The 17,762-nt window shown below is 44.2% G+C and overlaps 1 protein-coding gene across 1 annotated transcript in view; it reads right to left on the bottom strand.

Moving 5' to 3' along the window:
- Positions 1-1,267: 1,267 nt before the first annotated feature.
- map7d1b (MAP7 domain containing 1b) overlaps positions 1,268-17,762 on the bottom strand; it is a 48,347-nt gene continuing 31,852 nt past the window's right edge. Inside the window, 15 exon segments of the mRNA XM_029663050.2 lie at positions 1,268-1,844; positions 2,681-2,926; positions 3,139-3,208; positions 3,709-3,762; positions 3,979-4,083; positions 7,283-7,463; positions 8,369-8,663; positions 9,277-9,399; positions 9,402-9,514; positions 10,436-10,578; positions 10,700-10,854; positions 11,276-11,404; positions 15,396-15,500; positions 17,055-17,163; positions 17,456-17,619. Of these exon segments, the coding sequence (XP_029518910.2) occupies positions 1,834-1,844; positions 2,681-2,926; positions 3,139-3,208; positions 3,709-3,762; positions 3,979-4,083; positions 7,283-7,463; positions 8,369-8,663; positions 9,277-9,399; positions 9,402-9,514; positions 10,436-10,578; positions 10,700-10,854; positions 11,276-11,404; positions 15,396-15,500; positions 17,055-17,163; positions 17,456-17,619 (2,003 nt within the window). The 3' untranslated portion in view covers positions 1,268-1,833.

Here is a 17,762-nt window from a genome sequence, read left to right as displayed (position 1 = left end):
ACATGGAACAGCAGACAGATACTGTACTGTGTCCTGATGGAACCAGCAGTGAAATTGAACAGCAGACAGATACTGTACTGTGTCCTGATAGAACCAGCAGCGACATGGAACAGCAGACAGATACGGTACTGTGTCCTGATAGAACCAGCAGTGAAATTGAACAGCAGACAGATACTGTACTGTGTCCTGATGGAACCAGCAGTGAAATTGAACAGCAGACAGATACTGTACTGTGTCCTGATAGAACCAGCAGCGACATGGAACAGCAGACAGATACTGTACTGTGTCCTGATGGAACCAGCAGTGAAATTGAACAGCAGACAGATACTGTACTGTGTCCTGATGGAACCAGCAGTGAAATTGAACAGCAGACAGATACGGTACTGTGTCCTGATAGAACCAGCAGCGACATGGAACAGCAGACAGATACTGTACTGTGTCCTGATAGAACCAGCAGCGACATGGAACAGCAGACAGATACTGTACTGTGTCCTGATAGAACCAGCAGCGACATGGAACAGCAGACAGATACTGTACTGTGTCCTGATAGAACCAGCAGCGACATGGAACAGCAGACAGATACGGTACTGTGTCCTGATAGAACCAGCAGCGACATGGAACAGCAGACAGATACTGTACTGTGTCCTGATAGAACCAGCAGCGACATGGAACAGCAGACAGATACTGTACTGTGTCCTGATAGAACCAGCAGCGACATGGAACAGCAGACAGATACTGTACTGTGTCCTGATAGAACCAGCAGCGACATGGAACAGCAGACAGATACTGTACTGTGTCCTGATAGAACCAGCAGCGACATGGAACAGCAGACAGATACGGTACTGTGTCCTGATAGAACCAGCAACAACATGGAACAGCAGACAGATACTGTACTGTGTCCTGATAGAACCAGCAGCGACATGGAACAGCAGACAGATACTGTACTGTGTCCTGATAGAACCAGCAGCGACATGGAACAGCAGACAGATACTGTACTGTGTCCTGATAGAACCAGCAGCGACATGGAACAGCAGACAGATACGGTACTGTGTCCTGATAGAACCAGCAACCGCTGATCAAACTCCTGGCAAATGTAAGACTCTGTGACAATGTTAGACTCACGTCCCATACATTCATGTTTCACTTATCAGACATTGAGCCAACAGAAATGTACTACTTGGTATGATACAGACTATCTTAAACAATAGACGAGAGTGACACAAACAGACGCACAGACAGACAGAAAGAGAAAGGAAGACAGGCACTCTCCATTTCATGAAGCTTTATCCCACAGCTCCCCCATGGCAGGAGGCCTAGGCAGCCAGGCTCATATACATGTACACACTGCTCTGCTCCCTCTCCTAGTTCAATAACTCAATTATACAAGACAAAAAGAACCAACACACACTTTGTTCAACTTAAGATAACAATAGCAATAGAATAACAACGATGATAATAATAATAATAATTACAACCATAGTCTATTGTATATTTCCAGGTCTTATAATTCTCAAAAATTCCTAATATTACACTGTCAGTCGTTTTAAGGTGCACCATAACCTCTGCATGTGACATTTTCAATAAAACTTAACACATGTTGCACTATAACACACCGTGAAGAAGACAGACATCATTTTTTGCTTTTTTTGTTCATTTTTCAACAAGTATTTCTTCGCAGAGTTTTCTTTCTCCTTCTCGACCTCTGCGGCATTAGGTATATGTTTTTAGTGATTTAAAAGCAGTCCATAGTTGTTTTTGTTTGGCACACTTTTTATTTCTAAGCTGCTGTGTCGTGTGGCACAAACTGATTGGATCGACCGGTGGCCTGGTGTCTCAGAGGACTTCTGGAGGGAGACGAGGGGGGAGAGAGAGAGCAAATCATTTATTTGTGCTTCAATTGGGAACATGAGCTATATTCTACAGTACATAATGGCCTACTGTGTATGAGGACATAATATAAGATGTAATTGGTCCTATTGCTTTCTTTGTTTGCTTTGCTTGGTTTAGGCTGTCTTCCAGACCGGCTGTGGGTTCTTGGCATGATGAATGGGGACTCGCTTCCCAACCCAAGGGGCCTGCCCAAACAGGACTGGGACCCTGTCCCACATAGGGCATGTTGCCTAAGCTCCCTGAGGCTGAGACCCCGGCTTGGGGATAGTGGTAGAGGTTTGGAGCCCCCTCTCTGCATACTGTAGTAATAGTTCTAGTCTAATTATGCTATAATTAGCCTGCCTTTCAGGCTGCCTTTAAGTTCTAACTAATTACAGCATAATTAGACCTGCCTTTCAGGCTGCCTTTAAGTTCTAACTAATTACAGGATAATTAGACCTGCATTGTAGTCATTTAGCAGACACTCTTATCCAGAGAGACTTAGTTAGTGCATTCATCTTAAGATAGCTAGGTGGGACAACCACATATCACAGGCATATAAAGTACATTTTCCCTCAATGTCGTAGTCAGTGCTAGAAGGGGGGGGGGGGGGGTCGAGGCCTGCCTTTAAGGTTGCCTTTATGTTCTAGCTAATTACAGCTAGAACTGTGCTGAGCTATACACATGCTGGTATTTTGGTTATAGCGCAATGGATTGCTTACAGTGATAAAGCACTTTATTTGTAATGTTTTAATAAACATTTTGATCATAAGGCATGTATGTAGGAATTAATCCTGACCTGCATAGCTACCTGCAGCATGCTGAGGCTTCATTGGACATGTTTTCATGAGGAAGGGCTCCAGGATTGGGTCACTGACTATGTCACTCCCCAGTTGCCCTGGCCCACCGTTGCTGTTCCCGCTGTGATTGGGCATCTGAATGATCTGCTCAAAGTCAGCAGCCTCACCATTGGCTGAGAGACCGTTCTGGTGTTTGGCTGGCTGGACACCGTTCAGCACAGGGGCAGACTCTGCTGCACTCTGCTTGCTCTCAGGAGCTGCAGAAAAAAAAGTTAGTCAAGGACCTTTTTCCATTGTTGACTGGCTTCTTTTTTTTCACATGTTGGAGAGTCAGCAGAGTGACACTCTACAAATGTAATTGATATAGTTTACTCTTAAACAAATACTGTACATACCCTTTAACAGGCTGGGTTTTCAAGGATGGAGGGAGAACAAAGTGACATTGCAAGTTACATCGCAGCGAACTTACCTTTACTTCTGTCCGTAGTGTCCTTGCCATTGGCCTGTGCTGGGGGAGTGGAATCCTTCGGCAGTGTAGGCTAGAAGAACATAAAATGGCACATGGTTGCCATGCATCAACCAAGGGTGCTACACATTGGTGGTGCTTTGACGATCTGGAAGAGCACTATATAAATGCAGTCAAACAAAGAGGGGGGGTAGGTCTATACGAAAACAAGAAAATGTATACACTCACTACTGTAAGTCACTCTGGTTAAGAGCGTCTGCTAAATTACTAAAATGTAAATGTATTAAGGTCTATAAAGCACTATATAAATATAATGTAGTATTATTATTATAAGAGTTTTAATATGAAGCATAGGCCTTACACTACTCGCCTTTTCTCCAGAATCACGACTCACCCTTTCTCCATCATCACGACTCACCTTTTTTTCTCCAGCATCACGACTCACCTTTTTCCTCCAGCATCACGACTCACCTTTTTCCTCCAGCATCACAACTCACCTTTTTCTCCAGCATCACAACTCACCTTTTTCTCCAGCATCACGACTCACCTTTTTCCTCCAGCATCACGACTCACCTTTTCTCCAGCATCACTACTCTTACGTGTCCTCTTCATGATCTCCTCAAGGCGCTGTGAAATTCAACCGCAGATTAAGTCATCATCATTTCATTTTTTACAACTAATGTATTGTATTTCAACAGATTTTTATATAGACTTAGATATTTTCCTTGTAAGGATACATGATAGGTATTTTGATACACACTGTAAAAACTACAGACATGCTTGACTTCTCCACTTTGCTTCCCCCTCCATCCCTCTGTCTCTGATCCCTCCATCTTTCTCTACCTTCTTTCTCTCCAGGCGTGCCTGTTCCTCCTTCTGGAAGTGCTTCTCTCTCTCCAAGCGCTGACGCTCCGCCTCCTCACGAGCTCTGACATCAGCCTCTTCCCTCTGACACAGACACAGACAGACAGGGGAAAGCAACATGATCAATACATTATCAATAGTATGATTAAATAGGCCTACTGTATGTGCTGTTATTATGATAACAAGGAAATTACTTGACAATGAAATGGAACCATGTCAATCTTGATTAACGAAAAATAGAATTAGGATACATTCTTTCAAGGTCATTTGTAAAATGTATCATTTTGCCAATTTGAACATCTAGGGAATTGATAAATAAATCAATTCCCTAACCACTAGGTGGCAGTAAAAGTCTACACTGCAGCAGGCACTGTAGGGCAGGGCTTGATGTCTCAAATAATATTTCCCTTACATGGCTCACAGGGTAGTTAGATTTAACTTGGCAAGTCGGTTAAGAACAAATTCTTATTTTCAATGATGGCCTAGGAACAGTGGGTTAACTGCCTTGTTCAGGGGCAGAACAACAGATTTTTACCTTGTCAGCTTGGGGATAAGATCTTGCAACCTTTAGGTCACAAATCTGACACTCTAACCAAGAGGCTACCTGCCGCCCCAAGTTAAAGCTTGGTCGGATATACCGCAGGCAGCAAGGAAGTAAATGACAACATCAATAATATGTTATGCTTCACAAATAGTGCAAAAAAACGAAACTACCTACAGTTAAAGTCGGAAGTTTACATGTACTTAGATTGGAGTCGTTAACTTGTTTTTTAACCACTCCACAAATGTATTGTTAACAAACTATAGTTTTGGCAAATCGGTTAGGACATCTACTTTGAGCATGACATGTAATTTTTCCAACAATTGTTTGTAGACAGATTATTTCACTTCTAATTAATTCACTGTATCACAATTCCAGTGGGTAAGACGTTTACATACACTAAGTTGACTGTGCCTTTTTAAACAGCTTAGAAAATTCCAGAAAATGATGTCATGGCTTTAGAAGCTTCTGGGATGCTAATTGACATATTTTGAGTCAATCAGAGGTTTACCTGTGGATATATTTCAAGGCCTACCTTCAAACTCAGTGCTTCTTGCTTGACATCATGGGAAAATCAAAACAAATCAGCCAAGACCTCAGAAAAAAATAGTAGACCTCCACAAGTCTGGTTCATCCTTGGGAGCAATTTCCAAACGCCTGAAGGTACCACGTTCATCTGTACAAACAATAGTACGCAAGTATAAACACCATGGGACCATGCAGCCGTCATACCGCTCAGGAACGAGACTCGTTCTGTCTCCTAGAAAGGAACGTACTTTGGTACGAAAAGTGCAAATCAATCCCAGAACAACAGCAAAGGGCCTTGTGAAGATGCTGGAGGAAACAGGTACAAAAGTCTCTATATCTACAGTAAAACGAGTCCTATGTCGACAACCTGAAAGGCCGCTCAGCAAGGAAGAAGCCACTGCTCCAAAACCGCCATAAAAAATCCAGACTATGGTTTGTAACTGCACATGGGGACAAAGATTGTACTTTTTGGAGAAATATCCTCTGGTCTGATGAAACACAAATAGAACTGTTTGGCCATAATGACCATCATTGTTATGTTTGGAGGAAAAAGGGGGAGGCTTGCAATCCAAAGAACACCATCCCATCCGTGAATAACGGGGGTGGCAGCATCATGTTGTGGGGGTGATTTTCTGCAGGAGGGACTGGTGCACTTCACAAACTAGATGGCATCATGAGGAGGGAAATTATGTGTATATATTGAAACATCTCAAGATATCAGTCAGAAAGTTTAAGCTTGGTCGCAAATGGGTCTTACAAATGGACAATGAACCCAAGCATACTTCCAAAGTTGTGGCAAAATGGCTTAAGGACAACAAAGTCAAGGTATTGGAGTGACCATCACAAAGCCTGACCTCAATCCTATAGACAATTTGTGGGCAGAACTGAAAAAGCATGTGCGAGCAAGGAGGCCTACAATCCTGATTCAGTTACACCAGCTCTGTCAGGAGGAATGGGCCAAAATGCACCCACCTTATTGTGGGAAGCTTGTGGAAGGCTACCCGAAACATTTGACCCATGTTAAAGAATTAAGGCAATGCTACCAAATACTAAGTGAGTGTATGTAAACTTCTGACCGACTGGGAATGTGATGAAAGAAATAAAAACTTAAATAAATCATTTTCTCTACTATTATTCTGACATTTCACATTCTTAAAATAAAGTGGTGATCTTAACTGATCTAAGACAGGGAATTTTTACTCTGATTAAATGTCAGGAATTGTGAAAAACTGAGTTTAAATGTGTTTGGCTAAGGTGTATGTAAACCTCTGACTTCAACTGTATGTTTGCTATGGCACTTCAATGTTCAAAGTTGCCTGGAATATAAAACTTGCTTAGTCATGGTTCATGAGAGAGCTTAAACTACTGTCTGATGCCTGACTATCTTGACACACTGCATGGAAGATGGCTGGCAGTGTTAGACAAATGGCACATTGAACTGTGCTTCCCTAGGTGGAGAAGGGACTCAAGTGCGTGTGAATGCTACAGGCATGGGTAGTGGGTACACTGTCGCTCCCTAGCCCCTGTCAGCTCACTGCAATGCACAGACAGAGGGAGGACAGAACTGTCACAATCTCAGAGTCACAACAGCCCTCTCAGCTCCACTAAATGCTGGGCCAACACTATTATGAAGGTCAACAGCTGGCATCTGCCTAGACTGGGCATGGAGGCTGTTACATGCTGATGGTACACCTCACAGTAACACACATTCCATCCCATACCTAGACGTACTTAGATGATAGGGCTTCAGAAGATAGGTTTCAGAATTGGAAATTGGACTATTCAGTTTGTATTTTAATATGTTGAGAATCCTTTCATTTGTGGTTATCAGGTGGCTGGCCTGATGGACTATGCAGAAAGCAACTTTGAAGGCTGCCGGGGCGGCAGGGTAGCCTAGTGGTTAGAGCATTGGACTAGTAACCGAAAGGTTGCAAGTTCAAATCCCCGAGCTGACAAGGTACAAAATCTGTCGTTCTGCCCCTGAACAGGCAGTTAACCCACTGTTCCTAGGCCGTCATTGAAAATAAGAATTTGTTCTTAACTGACTTGCCTAGTAAAATAAAGGTTAAAAAATATATATATATATATATATATATATTTAAATCATATATATATTTTAAATCATATATATATATATATATATATATATATATATATTTTTTTTAAATCATATCTTCTATGTCAAGACTCCGTTACCCATAATGCTGCTCTCACCTGTTTCTGCAGGCGTTCATTCTGCTCCTGTTCAGCCCTGGCTCTCTCCCGCACCACCACCTCCTCCTCCAGACGCTGCGCCTCGTCTCTCAGACGCTGGTCCTCTGCCATGAGGTGCGCCTCCTCCTCCCTGCGCCTCCTCTCCTCCGCTTCCCGAGCCATGCCCTCCTCACGAGCAATCCTGCATGGGGAGCACGCACCGTTAAGTCTGCACATGCAAAGATACGCTCATACTGGACAATATTCTCATATCAACACACACACAATGGTTCATGCCAATGCTACACTCTTATATTCGTCGCCAGACCCACTGGCTCCAGGTCATCTATAAGTCTATGCTAGGTAAAGCTCCGCCTAATCTCAGCTCACTGGTCACGATAACACCCACCCGTAGCACGCGCTCCAGCAGGTATATCTCACTGGTCATCCCCAAAGCCAACACCTCATTTGGCCACCTTTCCTTCCAGTTCTCTGCTGCCAATGACTGGAACGAATTGCAATAATCGCTGGACACTTCTATTTCTCTCACTAACTTTAAACATCAGCTAACTGATCGCTGCAGCGGTACATAGCCCATCTGTAAATAGCCCACCCAATACCTACCTCATCCCCATATTGTTTTTACTTTTCTGCTCTTTTGCACACCAGTATTTCTACTTACACATCATCATCTGCTCATCAATCACTCCAGTGTTAATTTGCTAAACTGTAATTACTTCGCTACTATGGCCTATTTATTGCCTTACCACCTCACGCCATTTGCACACACTGTTTATAGACTTTCTTTTTTTCTATTGTGTTATTGACTGTACACTTGTTTATTCTATGTGTAACTCTGTGTTGTTGTTTGTGTCGCACTGCTTTGCTTTATCTTGGCCAGGTCACAGAACTTGTTCTCAACTAGCTTACTTGATTAAATAAAGGTGAAATAAAATGTTAAAACCTTGTCTTGTACATTCAGTAAACCCTTCACGTCTATAGAAAGACATATAAATACACTCCAGTCTATAATAATTAATTATTAAACAGTGCTATAATATTAACACAATGACATGTTTAATCAACTCCAGACAGTTTTAGACTGACCTTAACCTCTGCTCCTGCTCAAGGCGCTCCTGCTCTTCTCTATCCCGTTGCTCTCTGGCCTGTCTGCGTTTCTCAGCCAGCACTCGTGCTGCTTCCTCTGGGTCGTTGGTGCCGGCTGAGGGCCTGGAAGCTGAAGTAGATGAGGTAGCCGGGGAAGCTGAGGCAACCGGGGCAGTTGGGGTAGCCAGCTCAAGGGTTGAGGCAGGAGTGGAGGTGACCACTGTGACTGGTGCACTCAGCGATGGGGGTGTCACCGGCGCCGAAGACACCATAATGGCAGGAACGTTACTGGCGCCTGTAAGAGCAAGAGGGACAGGAGAGGCCTCTGTTTCAGATGAGAAGCCACATGATAGACCATGACCCTGGAAAATGCTTCAGGGCTCATCTGAAGCAAACATCAAAGTCTAAACAATCTGCGTGTTTTCTCCAGGCAGAGAAGAAAGACTAAGTAGCAGCTGAAGAGAAACATGAGACCCACCTGATCTTGGACAGTGGGACCGTAGTAATAATGTATGGCCTTTACGGTAGAGTAACTCTGGTTAATAAAAGATGCATGAACTCCAGAGAAACAAATAGGTCATGGAATGTCAGAATATACAGTATGTGCTTGTGCTGAAGGCCACACTCAACCACAGGAGTTTGGTGGCACCTTAATTGTGGAGAACGGGCTCGTGGCAATGACGAACAGAATAAGTGGAATGGTATCAAATACATCAAACATGGTTTCCAGGTGTTTGATACCATTCCATTTGCGCCGTTCCAGTCATTATTATGAGCCGTCCTTCCCTCAACAGCCTCCACTGCACTCAACGTGTGCGCTCCAGTAACACTACTGGTGTGGCTGTAGGCCAAAACATTTAAAACACACCCTGGCACTTGGATACAGTAACCATGGTGAACACACTTACTCTTTGTCTCAGGAGTGTCGGGCTGATGAGGCTCGCTGTTTGTTTCCACGGCGACAGCGGCGACCGGCTGCGGCTGTACCCTGGCAGGTGTCTGGGCTCGTTTGGGGCGGGTTTTGGTGCCCGAGGGGTCTTCTTGTCTGTGGAGGGGTTCTTGGGGGCCATTGGAGGGCAGGGGGACAACGGTCTGCTTTTGGGCGCCGCAGGCGACGGAGGTCTGTTTTTCGGTTTGGGGGTACTGCTGCAGGAAGGGAGAAAGGAGAGGCAAAGATGGAAAAAGGAATGGAAAAGAGAGGGGAGTGTAAATAAAAACCGCAGTAGAAATCATATCTGTAGTTTTCCTTTCAGACAGGTTTCAGGTTATTTCATTTAATATTTCAACATCAACTCTGTGGTCTTGAACTAGGTCAGAAAAAGTATTATTGAGAATGACTGACTGAATCTCTACGTAAACGTTCACCGCTCAATAACGCTGTCATGGTCCCATGGCCCTGTTGTAGTCAGACGTGAGATGAGACCATGGCTGATTCCCAAATAGCACCCTCTTCCCTATGTAGGGCACAGCAAGGGCTTTGGACAAAAGTAGTGCACTATATAGAGAATAGGGTGCCACTTGGGACGCAACCATGGTTCTTCTTGGTTTCCCAGCGCTGAGCAGCACCAGCATCACTCAGGGAAACCCCATTCTGTCTGAGTGCTGCTCCTGGTCTTGGCAGACAGGGCCCTCAGCTGAATGGTATCCAGCGGCTCTTTGGGCCCAGTTAAAACAGTCGGGACCATCTGTCAGTGAGACAGACCATTTAACCTGGCCCGGGGCTGAACCTCGATCCCCCTGCTAAGCACTAAGCTAACCCGATGCGGATCTCTCTTCACAAACACTCTATTAGCATCTAATACATAAAGGTCAAATACAAGATGACTGTCTTGCCTTGGTCAATGATTATAGAGAGAGATAATGTAGCAGAGAGGAAAATAAAACAGTTTGACAGTATATATAAATTAATAGCTTTTTTTAACAAACAGATAGGATTTCTAACTTGAAAGGCTGACAGTATAAGGAAGACAGAGTATTCTACTATAGGGACATGTGGTATAGGACAGTTTAGAGTAGTTGTGCTGTTAAGTCTAAGACCAGATTCTGGGCTCTGATCTGTAACAACACCTTGACGCCGGCCTGGATCTGGTGGTGGTCTGGGTCGTTGTTGCGGTCTTCTTCTTCTTCAGCACGATCTCTTTGGAAAGAGCATTCTTCTCTTTTTCGTTCTCCCTCTCCTTGTCTTTCTTCTCTTTCTTTTTCTTATCCAACTTTGAGAAACAGAGAGAAAGGGGTGACCAGTTAGTGCTAATGACATGGTGGTTGGGAGACCGGAGGAGGGTAGAATACATGTAACTACACATCAGTGTGTGTGTGAGGATGTAAGCTAACCGGCGTTGAGCTCCGTCGGCGTTGGCGCTGTGTGATGTCAGGCGTGCTGGCGGACACTCCTCCTCTCCAGCGCTCGGAGGTGTTCCGGTGAGGGTGGTGGTGGGAGCAGGCGTCCAGGGGGCTGGCGGAGGCTGAACGGGAGCAGTGGTGAGAGTCTGAGTACAACACAGAGATGAAGAGAAACAGGCTGGATGGACTAGGTCAGGTCAAGACTCCTCTTACAGTTATGATAATGATAGGCCACTTAGGCCAGCTACTGAGAAGGTAATGGTGGCAGATAGCCACCCTGAATGGTTGTGTCTGGCAATATTAGGTTCTGCAGGATTTAACCACTCATGTTTGTGGCTGAGGTGAGTTTACTTCCTATGGCTGAAATAAGGCATGAAATCATGATACTGTAACTAATGGGAGTATGGTGCATATCATACATGCTGTATGTTTTTCATTGAAAGAGAAGGAAGCTTCAACCCTGTAATTGTAAGTTAGCAACAAACAAAAGGAGAGAAGGTACATTTCTTGTCATGTTAAGTTCTATAATAAAAGTAGAGTAAAGGGTCCTAGAGAGGGGTGACTCACGGAGGTCCCGGGAGTCGCTGGGGTTGAGCAGAGTCACAGCGCTGCGGCTGCGGGCCAAAAAGGACAGGGTGGGAGTCATGAGCCTCTCCACGATGCGGCTCTCCCACGGGCTCAGACGCAGACTGCGAGCTGGGAGACACAAGAGGGTGCTGTTAGTACCTGGGTGCTCTTACCCCCCCCCCCCCACACACACACACTGCAGACTCCCCTAAACCAGACACTGCACCACCACCAGGTTCAGCCACCGTTCCCCAGTCACTCACTGACGACACTGCAGCACAGCTTTTCATCCCCCAACACAAACAGGCCTCTGTCTGAACACACTCTTTCTAACTGTACCAACCTCACTCTGACCACACAGAGACAGTCACAGACGTCTCTCCAGTTGTACTTTATGATGTGGAGAAATCTGGAGGTGTTTCACCTAGTTACATGTCATTAATACAACTTTACCAATCACACATATTAACAAACCGACTCAACCGCTTCATTTTGAAAATGTTACTTCTTTCTAGATGACTTACCATTACAAAACACACCACCCAAAAGCCATGGCTATCTAGTAGGCCATGCAAAGGCAGGTTAAAGTTTCTGATCAATTCAGCATTATAAACTGGGTGGTTCGAGACCTGAATGCTGATTGGCTGACAGCCATGGTATATCAGACCATATACCACAGATATGGCAAAACATTTATTTTTACTGCTCTAATTACGTTGGTAACCAGTTTATAACAGCAATAAGGCACCTCTGGGTTTGTGATATATGGCCAATATACCACGGCTTTACGTCGTGTCTAAGAACAGCCCTTAGCCGTGGTATATACCACACCCCCCTGGGCCTTATTGCTTAATTATAGCCTACACTACCCGGATGCTACGAGTAAGGCTCACTCTTATAATGTCATTAGGTCAGTATCATATGTTTGTCTGTCATATGATGTTAAGTGTTGCATTAGTGTCATAAGATGAAGACTGATCCATATGAAGTTCAACAACAGGAGGATGTGTTTGATGCATTGTGATGGGCTGCTACACAGACATTGGTTGGCACCTCATTCCCTATATAGTGCATTTGTTTTGACCAGGGCCCATAGGACTCTGGACAAAATTTGTCCACTACATGGGGAATAGGGTGGCATTTGGGATGCAGATTTCTGACAAACACTCAAGAACAATCATAACTGGAACAAATGTAATGTCAGAGCAAATGTGTTTTGAACATTGCGAGAGCCTGAAATCATTTGTCCCTAAAACTACACCAATATCAGAAATGAAGAACATTTCAAACACAGCATATAAGGCAAAAAAACACAGAACTGGCGTTGTAGTGAAAGAACCAGACTGGTGGATTTCATAGAGGCCTCTATGAGAGTTCTGTGTAGAGGAGGATTCGGAGGAGAAATGACAAAAACCTTTTGAAGATGAGTTGAAATAGGGACACTGTGCAATGCAGCGTTGCGTAATACTGTAACATACATAATACAGTACCTCCCATTCCTCTCAAACTGGGGTAACGAGTCTGACCCTCCCCCTGAGTCTACTGGTGTCTCGTAAACTTCTTTCTAAGTAATTGGCAATTATCTGACTACAGAGTTTCAGCATCTTCAATGGGCCATTCATAGTATCTCACAATATAATATTTACATGGGCTTCTCAAGTTCAACTCCATCACAAGGACAATTTGACAGTGGAATGTCCACAATGAGATGACCAAAACGGTAAAGGCCTAAATACCATTCTGTTAAGAGACTTCCTGTACATTGCTTCGCTGCTGTACATTTTAGCAGACAATATTATCCAAAACGACTTACAGGAGCAATTAGGTTTAAGTGACTTGCTAAAGGGCACATCCACAGATTTTTCCCCTAGTCGGCTCAGGGATTTGAACCAGCAACCTTTCAGATACTGGCCCAACACTCCTAACCGCTACGTTACCTGCCGCATACTGGTTTATTGTGTGGCCCCGAGTCAAGTCGGCTATGCTAATGAGCATCCCAAATGGCACCCTATCCCCTATTTGTATTTTTTTATTTAACTAGGTAAGTCAGTTAAGAACAAATTCTTATTTACAATGACTGCCTACACAACGCTGGGCCAATTGTGCGCCACCCTATGGGACTCCCAATCACGGCCGGTGCACTACTTTTGACCAGGGCCCATAGGGTGCCATTTGGGATGCGACCTTGATACGGCTCCTTAGGTCAAGTCAGCTATGCTTGTGTAGATCACTCAGCTCTCTCTGCATGCTTTAACTAATCACGTACCTACATACATACATACATACATACAGGCACACACACATTCACCCATGTAAGGTAAGCTCACAACAGCAACACATAGAAGCTGATGATAAGCGTGATGTGTAATTTCTGTAGATGCATGTAAAGCACATTTAGGATGTCACCTGTCAGTGAATGGAAAATCCTGAAAAGCATAGACAAATATACTAAGTTGCTAATATAATTGATTGGTTCATATTATCTAATGGACCTGGGGTTACCTTGGCTATATTTTTGGACAGATCATTTTCACAAAGTATTTTATGGTTGATAACCCAACTAGGCCCTGGCCTTGTTGCTAAGCAACAGTCAGGAGGATTTTTTTTCTCCTTCAATGCAGCAAGACATTTGCTTGGCTGCTGTTTGATCAAATGTACACCTGGTAGTTGGGATCCTGGGTCTATAAACGCATCTGCTGTTATTGGCATACTTTTTTTTTACTGTATATCCTGAAGCCAGAACATTTGTAACTGCTAAATTGACTGGATTTTATATGGAAGCTTCTGGAAAATATAAGTCTGCTGAGGGAGGACATTCTGTTTTCCTCATGTAAGAATTGATTATTGACATCTGAATATTGCGTTTGAACAACCATTACAGTGGTGTGGTATTGGAGATCAATAAAAGTCGGTTATGAGAGACATGACAACATCTAAAAGAGTGGATGACAATAAAGCTGAATATTAATATTGTAGCAACTTTTAAACATGATAACCTCTCTATCTGAGATCTCCTATCTACATAATGTAATAAGTCAATAAAGAGTTCAGCCATGACTATCTGACCATGCACTTGTACATTTGTGCCACCACTACTGACACCACAGCACCATCACTGACACACCACCACCACTACTGACACCACACCATAACTGACACCACCCTCACTGACACCACACCACCACCACTACTGACACCACACCGCTACTGACACACCACCACCACTGACACACCACCACCACTACTGACATCACACCAACACTACTGACATCACACAACCAATACTGACAACACCACTACGGACACCACACAACCACTACTGACATCGCACCAACACTACTGACATCACACAACCACTACTGACAACACCACTACGGACACCACACAACCACTACTGACATCACACCACCACTACTGACGACACTGCCACTACTGACACCACAATACCACACCACTATCACTGACATCACATCACACCACCACCACAACACCATCACCATCACTAACACCACACAACCACTACTGACGACACAACCACAACACCATCACTACTGACACCACTACTGACACCACACCATCACTATTGACACCATAATACCACAACACCACCACTACTGACACCACACCACCACTACTGACACCACAACACCATACCATTGACACCACACCACCACCCCTGACACCGCACCACCACCAACACAGCATATCACCACAGCAGAGTGGAGGACAACCAAAGAGTGTGGAAGAGGAGGGTGTTGGGACCGAAGTGACAGAAACATATATACACCATTATAAAAGATTATCACAAAATATGAATGTCAGGGCTGATCAAAAATGCAAAGAGAAGGTAAATCAATCAACAACAACATCAACAAAACCACGATGCACACGAGACTAGGGGTGTGAGGGAGGTGATGTAGTGTTTTAGGGATAGGAAATGACCGGTCACCAAGCAACAGGCAGGCAGGCAGGCAGGCCACCAGCAACAACAGTTAAAAGAAAAACCAAACACTAGATCGGGGTAAGGTAAGGAGATCTGAGAGGGAGGGGGTGGGCAGAGGGGAGGAGGGGGGTTTATATAGAGGCCTGGTGGACATTGACGCAGGTCGGTCGTCCTTACTTCTGTTGGGGGAGTTCCAGAGGGTGGCAGAGGACTTGGACAGCCTGTTGTTAATGACAGGGTCCACCTGTCTTGGCAAGTTGACGGTGGAGGCCGAGCATCTGCCTGCACCGGAGAGAACGCAACAGACAACAACTGTTCACAAAGTTGGCAGGGTGGGGACCCGACGAGGCTGTGCTGGAGTCGTAGGGGAGAGGAGGGTCCGAGATCGCTGAGCTCAGATATATCAGACCCCTCTTCAAATGAAATCCCAAGTTCATGTCATTGTGATACCTAAATGCTATTTATCAAGTTTATTCTGCTGATCTGTTTATTTGTATGTGTATATAGTAACAATTGTTGGTCCACTAATGTTTTTATTACCATCCTCACACAGGTGTGGGCAATTGTAATTATCTGCTAGGCACCTGCATATAAAAAAAAACCTATGGCTTTGGCACATCTCTTGTTGATCTGATGAAGGCAAAACTGCCGAAACACGGTAGCCTGTCCGTCCGAAAATAAAAAGGTGAAAAAATAATAATTGGAGTGCCACCAATTCTCAATGTTCTTGAACTTGGGATTCCATTTGAAGTCATTGTCATATATGGCAGAGCACCCAGCTATTAAACGAGATAGCGCACCTGCTACCCACTCCCCAATACAAGACCCCTCTGTCTGTCTCCCTGGACCATGTAGCTGATAGAGCTAGACCTACAGGAGGACTACTTCACCATTCACTGTTTCATTTTAGGCTGTTGGCTCAGACAGACCTGATTCACTCTATTTACACAGGGCTAACTCTTTGATTCACCTCATTCATTACTAAGCAGTCCACTCGGACAGGACAGATTCAGAGTGCTTTTAATCTGGGGAAGGGGTTAGGGTAAAAATTGGGAAAGTTAAATGACTGGGTTTATGAATGGCATCTAAAACCCAGAAACAAATCTTTGTATATAAAAGCAACAACCGGAAAAGTGGAAAAATAGATTGTCTTTGTTGCTCAAACCAAAACACATCCACACACACACTCATTTTCATTTACACTTCAGAGAGGAGAGAAGGTTCTTGACCTCAAGGTCACAATCAAAGAGATAGCCTTTCACAAGCTTGCGTCATTGTTGGACTGAGCAGCATAGGAGAGAGTTGGCACACTGAACCCTGAGTCGATTCCTTACAGCTCTGATCAACTCAACACATTGCAGCTCACGCAGCAAGTCGAATGAAACGTATACATGACACCTTTTCCCTTCTATCTCCTATTTCTGGACTCTACTGAACAGTGAGAATCTGGAGTGAGAGAAACGGTACGTTAAGAATACAAATCCAGTCTAAAATCATAATGGTACTCAGTGATTCAGTGATAAATGAAGTCAAGTAGAAATAGTGAGCCACTGTTAGGCAAAATAATGTTAGTAAACATGAATTATACTGTAGAATGACTAATCTCGCTATTCTAATGGTACTCAGAACATTACCACCCCAACCAAATTACAGTGCCTAACAATGGCCTAACACCAAAACCTTAGGACACTATAAATAATTAACATCAGTTAGACTAGAAAGTTCAGTTTCTGTCCTGTACTATGAAGGTACTCTGTACAAGCAATTCATTGAAGTTCTGGGTGGTTCATGTCTATACGGTTCTATGAGGTTCTACGTGGTTCCAGTGTGACTCACTTTGTCTGCGGGAGGTCTGGTTGAGGCCGCCGGCCCAGGACCATCTCTGCTGACGGATCTCAGCCCAGGTCTTTTTGGTTGACTTCTTGATGGCCGCCTCGTAGCGCTCCTGTGGTGGGGACATTGGGAGACAAAAACTGTGACTCTCTCAAGAAGCTACACTTAGCTGAGAACAGTGATATGTAATATTTACAAAATACCAAACCACCATGTATGTGCCCTCTCCACCCAAAGCAACCGCTTAGAATTGAATATTATTCCTAAAATGATAATTAATTCAAGCTTAGATCATTGGCTGTATGTGTACCCTAGACTAACCAAGCTGATAACAAAACTGCACACAACAATTGAGCAAGAGAGAGATATTGAATGTGACCCTCCTCCAGGCCTCTACTCCCCACCTTGTTCTTTTCAAGTTTCTGCCTCTGTTTCTCCTCCAGGAGGGCTCTTCGTTTCTCAAGCTTCAGTCTCTGGTCCTCCAGCCTCTTCCTGCGCTCCTCGAGCTGGCTCTCCCTCAGACGCCTCGCCTTCTCCTCCTTCTCCAGCCACTGGGCCTTCTTAGCCGCTATGCAACGGGAGACAACGGGCACAGGTTTAGTTTTATTTGAATATACATGGTTTAGTTAAGTTTTATAGACTCATGGTTTCAATATACAGTACCAGTCAAAAGTTTGGACACCTACTCATTCAAGGGTTTTTCTTTATTTT

Source organism: Oncorhynchus nerka, linkage group LG7, assembly GCF_034236695.1.
Source record: "Oncorhynchus nerka isolate Pitt River linkage group LG7, Oner_Uvic_2.0, whole genome shotgun sequence".
NCBI lineage: Eukaryota > Metazoa > Chordata > Actinopteri > Salmoniformes > Salmonidae > Oncorhynchus > Oncorhynchus nerka.
The sequence above is the reverse complement of the archived record's forward strand: the minus strand, read 5'-3'. Positions and strand labels throughout refer to the sequence as shown.